This window comes from Pundamilia nyererei, unplaced genomic scaffold (assembly GCF_000239375.1).
Source record: "Pundamilia nyererei isolate P.nyererei 1_Seehausen unplaced genomic scaffold, PunNye1.0 scaffold00098, whole genome shotgun sequence".
Lineage (NCBI taxonomy): Eukaryota > Metazoa > Chordata > Actinopteri > Cichliformes > Cichlidae > Pundamilia > Pundamilia nyererei.
Genome location: NW_005187499.1, coordinates 1,281,411 through 1,290,006, shown reverse-complemented (window position 1 = coordinate 1,290,006; position 8,596 = coordinate 1,281,411). Strand labels below are relative to the sequence as shown.

Genomic DNA, 8,596 nt, shown 5'->3' with positions numbered 1-8,596 from the left:
GTTATTAACAATAAATCACCCTCACACCTGAATAAGTGCTGCGTTTTGGGTCCTCCTTCCACTCTCCACACGGCCGCTGCCCCGGACCGTGACAATAACCCATGTCCTTCTCAATTTACAGATGGCCCCTAAACACATCACATGCAGGTAATCATATACTGACAACAAGAAGGTTGCACTCGCAGAATGTGCGTGGGTGTGACTGTGCCGGCTCAAAGTGGGGCTCTGCAGAACAGGCAGATTGTTGGCTGCAGCTAAAAGATGGACCTAGCCACTGTGACATCACTCATTGTGGAGGCTCAATATGAAGCCTGATTTTGAATGTCTATGTCTTCACCCGGTGTTTTGAAACTGAACGTGTAGGGCAAAGGGGCAGATCTGGTTCAGAAACAGAGGCTCGAAACTTTTCAGTAACATAGTAAAGCATACCCTCAGCCGTCTCTGGGCTGTCCCTCCGGCTGTCGCTGTTCCAGCCTCACAGTGGAGTGCAGATCTCTCAGGGTCAAAGTTCCGGTTTGTTAAGTCAACACATTTTACTCAATTAAAATCATGTTGTATTCATTATGACTTGAAATTAGTGATGGATCCTATTGGGAGAGTAGGATCGCAGACAAGTGAGCTGATATGAGAACCACTCAGCCAAACCTATCTGAAGCTTACATACTTTGGATGTTATTTGGATTCTCAGCAACACATATGCCAGATTTGAGAAAGATCAGATGAACAATGATTACCGATGATAGGTTTAGAGCATACAGACATTATTAGAATTAGTAAGATTATCATAACTGTGAACTAGTTCATTCTGCGGTATATGGAACACCACACATGACTACATTTAACATGCACAGCCCAGTGAGACAGTGTTTCAAGGTGGGTCTGTTTCTGGTTTAATCCATTGTGTGGTTAATTTCTACCCGCTGAGTGCAGCACAGCTATAAGCCACACTCATTTTCTTGTACAAAACAAACCTCAGATGAAACCTCACATCCTATCTTCTGTTTCCCTAATGTAATCAATGTGTGATCACTCTGCTAATTTCATTTACCCTGTCGTCCATAAAGACCATTTTCCTCCAGGACAACGCGATAGTGCAGATCCGTCTTCAGGACCTGACTCGCCTTGGCAGCCTCCATTATCTATACCTGCAGAACAACAGCATCTCAGCCCTGGAGCCCGGGGCTTTTCTCGGGCAGGGGCAGCTGCTGGAGCTGGCCCTTAATGGTAACCTCATCCACCTGGTTACCTCTGATATGTTTCGGGGTCTGGAGCACCTAAGGATCCTGTATCTCGCCGGCAACCAGATCACTCGAGTCCAGGACCACACCTTCAGAGGACTACAGGTTAGGTTGTGTCAGCCCGAATGTATTAGTTGGAAATAATTAATGCAAACTTTGAAATAGGTGTTCTAGGAAACAAATATAGAATGTTTTTACAGAATGATGTCTTCAAATTTAACGCTACGTTCACACTGCAGGCGAAAGCGCATCAAATCTGACTTTTTTTGACCCTATGTGACCCATATCCGATCATGGTATGACAGTGTGAACGGCACAAATCCGATATTTTCAAATCCGATCTGGGTCACTTTCGTATGTGGTACTGAATCCGATACATATCTGATGTTTTAGAAAGTGACTGCTGTTTGAATGGTCATGTTGCATTAAATCCAGACGCCAATTATCAGCGCCGGAGAAGCGCTCAAGAAGAAATCACGAACACTTCCTGGCCATCCAGTGAAACTGTTGGGAAGACAACGTTGGAGAAACGTGAACATTTTATTTGTACTGTATAATCTGCAGATTCTGACAGAAACTATCCTGCAACTATCCTTTGAAGCACCACTCCTCAAAAAACAGCAATAAGGATAATTATTGGGCCATATGTAAATAACAAAATAACTTTATAACTTAAAGCAAAATTGGGAAACGTAAAGTTCGAAACAAGTCTTTATATTAAGGGCCATCAGTCAAACAATACTGTTTGGTCTGGGTCTAAACAGAGCGAGTTGTGTGTCTTCTTTTGCACATGCGGGCCGCTTTGAGGGTTAACACTAGAGCGCATTTGCTGTCGCATTTTATTTGTAGTGTGAACAAGCAGACAAAAAAATTGGATTTGATCAAAAAATCAGAATTGAACATTAAGAGCTGCAGTGGGAGCGTAGCCTAAGTCTTATTCGTGACTGATGTCTCCTTAATCCCTAGCATGTGGTAATACAGTACAGACTGACTCAGGTGGAGCTGAGACACCCTCCTGTCACTATACTGGATAATTCTATCCCTTATGAACTTGCACATTTTATACTTACCTCTGCTTCCCCTGCTTTGTGCCATTTTTGCTGTCTGCAGCGTCTGCAGGAACTCCACTTGCAAGAAAACAGCATTGAGCTGCTAGCTGAGCAAGCCTTGTCTGGATTGTCGTCTCTGGCCTTGCTGGACCTCAGCAGGAATCACCTCCGCACCCTGGGAGCTTCATCACTCAAACCGCTTGTCAGTCTGCAGGTGCTCCGTGTTACAGGTGGGTAGAATTCCTAGATTATATTAACTGTTACTATAATATGATAGAATCATCCAACACTGATTTTAATTCAAGGTGCCTTGAAAAACTTCTCTCTTTCCACACTTCTGAATAACTCACACCCCTGCAATAATGTATTTCCAACCACTGAAATTCACACTCTACCAATGAAATTATAACAGCGGGTCACAGCAGGCAGACTTCCGAGAATTAAAACCAGAGGAAAAAGCCAACTAAATTAACAAAACAGCTAATTAATGGGACCTCATGTGGAGGAGCCTGTTTACTCAGATAAAATCTGGTAATCCCTCCTCCCACACTTTTCTAAAGTTGGACTGACCCTTACTGTAACTTCCAAGAAAGCAACAATCCCAACTTCACACTCGTTACATTTAATGACAGAGGCATTAATGGATTCAAAGAGTGAACTTCTCTCCAAGTTTGACATTTTTGTCACTGTCTATATGTCCCAAAGAGTGTAAAAAATGTACACAGTCTGTTTTTGTTATTATTTAAACAGCTCTATGATGTCTCTGTGACTATAAACATGAACAATGATTTAGTCTTGATTACTAAGGCCCATGGTCTTGCGGTGGGCTCAAAAGAACTCCACAGCACCACAATATGTTTTTTGTCCTGTCTCACTCCCATTATCCTCAACTGGTCACGGCAGAGCCTGGTTCTGCTGGAAGTTTCTTATGTCCTGGGTTTGAAATCTTGGTAAATCTAAATTGCCCACAGGTGTAAATGTGAGTGCAAATGGTTATCTGTCTCTCTGTGGTAGCCCTGCGACAGGCTGGCAACCCGTCCAGGGTGTACCCCGCCTCTCACTCTACAGCAGCTGGGATAGGTTCCAGCCCCCCTTGACCCTGATTGGATAAGTGGAAGAGAATTGATGGATAGATTAACTGAATTGAATTAGAAAGTTGATATTACATGAACAAAAAAATATATTTAACAAATCCACTTCAGTAGATCATGCAGGTGGCCATGGTTACTTTCCACCATGCTATCAGATTTATGCTAGGTTAATTTTGACCTTGAAAACTGCGTTCCGTTTATGTCTGTTTCCTTAACTGCTTTCTTTCATTCCCCTATAGAGAACCCATGGCGCTGTGATTGCGCTCTTGGCTGGCTGAAAACCTGGATAAGCGAAGACGGACAGCGTCTCTTGAGTTCTGCAGAGCAGCGTCGGCTAATGTGCTCTGAACCTCCTCGCCTCTCCCACCTCAGCCTGGTGGAGGTACCTCCAAACAGTCTGGTCTGCATCCCTCCAGTAGTGCAGCTCGAGCCAAGCCACCTGACCGTTCGCCTAGGAGAGAGTCTTCGAGTCTCCTGCCAGGCCTCGGGATACCCTCAGCCTCAAGTGACTTGGAAAAAAGCCTCCCATGGTAAACCACAGTTGTCACCTCGAGGCCTGGTTCAAGAGCTGGGACCCAATGGGGAGCTGTTTAGGCCTGGGGCCGGTGGAGCGGTGACAGCCTTACCAAGCAGTGGGGGGATCAAGGTGGGAGGTGTTGGAGCAATCCACGGGCCTGTACGTGGAACTGAGGAAGGTGGCGAGAGGGACAGCTTTGATCCAGACATGGGCAGCGGCATGCTGTTTCTCAGCAATGTCACCGTAGCACATGCTGGGCGCTACGAATGCGAGGCCTGGAACCCTGGTGGTGTGGCTAGGGTTACTTTCCACCTAGCAGTCAACATGTCTTCTTCCTCCTATTCATCTCAGTTTTGGCCTCGTTTGAACACTCACTCCTATGTTTCATCTTCGTCCAACTCCTTTTACCAGCCTGAGGTTGTGGATGTTAGCCAGGAGCCTCTGTATGAGCAAGACAGCATGGACTTTAATGCCCTGGGCCCTGCCACACAGACTGCTATTGCTGTTGGCATCTCCTTGCTGGCACTCACTGCTGTTCTCCTCTTGATTATGATCTACACTCGTCACCAGCAGTATCAGAAAGATGACACTGGCTCCTATTGCACGAGCAAGGAAGAGAGCATCCTCTATGTGAACGACTACTCTGATGGACCCACCACCTTTGCGCAGCTGGAGGAGTACCGCGATGACCATGGCCACGAGATGTACGTACTCAACCGAGCCAAGCCGGTCCTGGGTTCCACTTCGTCTGCATGTCCCATGATGAGCGGGTTTGTCCAACAGAAGGGCATGAAGGAGGCTCTCCTCGATCACGAAATGGTTCAGACTCTGACACGATCGGGGGGATTGGGACTACGCAGAAACCCAGCGGATGGGGGAGAGGGGCCCCTAACAACAGACCCAGAAGAGCTCTTCCTCAGTCAGAGTCTCCTGTTCAGATCACAGGTTGCCTATGAGATCCATTGTTAAGGAGTCATTATTATGCTCTGGCATGAAACAATATGTTGATGGACTTTTAATTAAAGACAATAATGGAAATCACCTTGGTGCAGTGATTTGAAGCATCAGATTATTATCTGGCCTTTTAAAGAGGGGAGATTGTCAGTCAGTAATTTCTGGGGGAGCCTGGTTCACAAGTGGCCTCTGAGAGAGCTTCTTGATTGACTGTATGACACTCGTGATGGGTTAAGAAGACTGACGATTGAAGGGGAAATAACACACGAACCACAGCTTTCTGTCTCAAAATCAACCCTTTAAGGATAACTCTAGGTGGCTAACCTCGTCACAAATGTTTAGTTACACTAAAAAGAGGCTGAAACGATGCAGCACACAGTGTCTGCTTTATTCTAATTTCGTTCGTTACGCTTTACTTTTCGTGTTTCGTCTATGTTTTGTGTAGTATATTACAAAGTTAATTCTCAGAGTGAAGTACAGTTGTTTTGTGAATCCTGCTACACATCCCATTAGAATTAGGCCTAAAGCAATCCTCTTACTGAAACTACATTAACATTACCCATATGTGCGAGTGGGTGTGGGTAGGTGGATTTGTTTATAGAGGTTCATTCTGAATGCAGAAATCTAGTCTTTTTTATGTTTGTATCATAGCATTGTTTTTCTTGATGTTAACATGTTGTGTTGTTTTATACCTGCTGACTGCAACACTAGAACAAGATATTAGCATTTCTAATGTGTGAAGTCGACTCTCTGAAAGAACTCAAGCTTCATTAACGTCAGTCTGTGATTACCATTATGATGTTAATAATGTACATTTTGTCTTTGGTTTCTACATAATAAAATGTATTTTAAAAGAGAAAGTTTTTCCCTTTTCCCTCTTTTTCTGACTCTATAGACCATATTTGAAGTGTGTAGTTTTTCCCTGTGGTCTTCCCTTCATTCTATGAGATGTGAAAAGGGCTTTATAGAGAGACTGTAGATCTGAGTCACAGTGTAGAGGCCAGTCTGTGAGAGGTCAATGGTTCATAAACCATTTATTCTTTCCCTTTTCCGCTAAACACTGCAGATATCAAGTGTCCTTTCACAGCTACTTGTGGACTAAGATAGATGGTTGCAACTGAAAATGTGTTGAAAACCCAAATAATCTCTGCTGCTTTACACCAAGACCCAGAGCTGTATTGATTCTTGTTCAAAAACATGTCAATATTCTTTTTAAACTGGCCTCTCTGTAGGTATTTTAAAGCTGTTTATTACTGAGTATTAAATGTCATGGTTATGCTATGCAGCTTAATAAGGATTACAGCCAAAGGACATGTTTTAAAAATGTAAAGCCTGCTTCTGTCTGCCACTAACACTGAAAGTATCAGCACGATGCCACGGAGCCAAATAAACAAAAGTATTGTATAGTCTGAGAATGCTCTCTTAAATAGTCCAGAACTGGTATATGCACAAGTGAACCATCCTGTGCATGTAGTACATTTTTGTTGCAGTATGTGTTTGCTGAAGGTGGTTTCTATATAGCTATATGATAAAACAAGCAAAACTGCTTCAAAATTGTTTGGTTTCATGAACTTTCTAGACAAGAGCCATTTTTGAAACAAAAAACAAACAAGCAGCTCTGTTTGGGGTTGAAAATAGAGAAGGTGGCACAGGCTTCAGGTATCAACATACTAACTAACTTTTAGTGCATAAAACATGGACATGCAGTGCCATATTTATAATTATTTGCATCATTATGCATTTTGGAACCTAGAGCTTGGCAGACTAAGGAATAGACATTTTTGTATATATATCTACTGTAGCCGCCACTATTGAGGTTCATAAAATGAAGCAATAAGGCACCAGAGAGGTTTGGTGACATGGGTCTTACTGTCTGGCTGAAGAGCTTCAGTTTAAAATCATGATTCTTTTGTTTGCTTTCCTCTAAGTCTGATATAGATTCTCTCCTGAAGAAATAACTTTTATATAAGCGATCAGTAAAGCTTAACGTTACTGAATGAAGCCCACTTACAGTAAACTGTGCAGCACATTATCACTGCAGTGTGCATGTATACAAGTACACTTAGTCCAAATGCTGCTGAGTTACACTGTTGGACTTACAGACACTGGAACACAGATTAGAGAACTGATTAGTTACATTTGTAGCCTATCACCAACAATGCCTGTTTAATCGCCAGAATAAAAAATCCTTTATTAGGCTGACAGCAACCTTTAATGTTTAAATGTATCAGTTTAATGTTGCAGAGCTCTAACGTGGAACTGTCATGTTAGAAATAAACAGCAGTACTAAGAGCATTAAAACATAAATGTGGCACGAATGATGGACCCCACCACATTATCACACTTGTCAACACACACTTTATTTCCTCTTGTGGTTTCCACAATACTCGCACCTGCAGCTTTTCAGTTCCCACCCGCCCATACGCCACCAACAACAACGACTACAACAGGACCCAGTATAGACTTTTATACAGAGCTTCCCCCGCAGCCACGCAACGAACCACGCCTTGCCACATACCCCCACCACCCAACTGAGGCCGGGGCCATGTCCAGCTGAAGACATCAGCTAAGACTTGTACTTTTTCATAAGTCCTCTAGTGACTGCACCTACTCTGGAAAGAGGTAAGCACACATATACAAACACATGCCAGTGGGAGACACAAAACACAGAAGGAGAAGGACCTCAATGAATGTATCGGCCGTTGCAAATGAATATCAAGAATGTTTTGGAAAAAAGGGAGATCAAATAATCAATTGGCCAACCAACCCACATTAGCATAAAGACTGAGACTAAAAAACAGCTAGCCTGCCTATTCATTACTACAAATAACTCTGGATTTGTTTTATACCCAGATTTCCGTTTGATGGTATGATCACTAATGGAAAACTCAGTTTCAGGTGGCACTGTACATACAGATTTGCCAACAGCAGCATTACCGCCAGGGAGCTAAGCTAACACAAAGGATAAAAGTAAAGCATTCCCCAGACAGAAAAAAGACACAACCATCTGGCTGAAACTCACAACAACACCTTCTTATCACAGATGATGTATTATGCTGCCTATCTCACACAATGAAATGTGAAATACTCTTATTCCAGTTGCCCCCACCAAGTAAATGGATTTTCTTTGTGTCTACTATAACACAATTCGCGGGCTGTGTCATTGCATGTCCGACAAAGCTCGGCTCACAATGGTTGTCATGGGCACAATGAATTCAGTACATATAAGTCATCGGGCTAATGTTGCTGTGTCTGATTGAGTCTTACTTTCTCTGTGTGGATCACAGCAGGTAGACAAAAACACAGAAGCAAGCATAAGACTGTCCAATAAAACTGCAGTACATCCAAAAATGGCAACGCTTGCTCGTCTCCATTAAGGCATAAAAGCTGAAGGTGAAACCACATTGTGCACCTTTGCTAATCACTCCAAATGATTCCCTCGACCAGTTTACCTGCAGACCCATGCTGGTTATTAGAGACCTCCCTAATTGATTTAACAGACAGAAAGTTATGCAAAAATAACACTAATGATGGCAGTAATATAGAAATCAGGTCTTTTAATGTACTGCCACTGCTAAGTGCACCTCAAATGAGTAGTCAGTACATGATTTTGCTATTCCAAAATACACGGGCACTTTGCAATACAACATTGGTCACTGTGTGAGTGGATTATTCCCCATTTTTCATGCAGGAGGCAGTTTATGGTTTCTGAGAGGCATATTGTAGGGATGAATATGTTTAAGATTG

General features: G+C 43.1%; 1 protein-coding gene across 1 annotated transcript in view; it reads left to right on the top strand.

Moving 5' to 3' along the window:
• The window catches only part of lrrc24 (leucine rich repeat containing 24), a 20,657-nt gene extending 14,954 nt beyond the window's left edge, over positions 1-5,703 (top strand). The window contains exons 3-5 of the mRNA XM_005740246.1: positions 1,065-1,343; positions 2,349-2,517; positions 3,618-5,703. Coding sequence (XP_005740303.1) covers positions 1,065-1,343; positions 2,349-2,517; positions 3,618-4,864 — 1,695 coding nt within the window. The 3' untranslated portion in view covers positions 4,865-5,703. The remainder of the gene's footprint in view (positions 1-1,064; positions 1,344-2,348; positions 2,518-3,617) is intronic.
• The last annotated feature ends 2,893 nt before the right edge of the window (positions 5,704-8,596 follow it).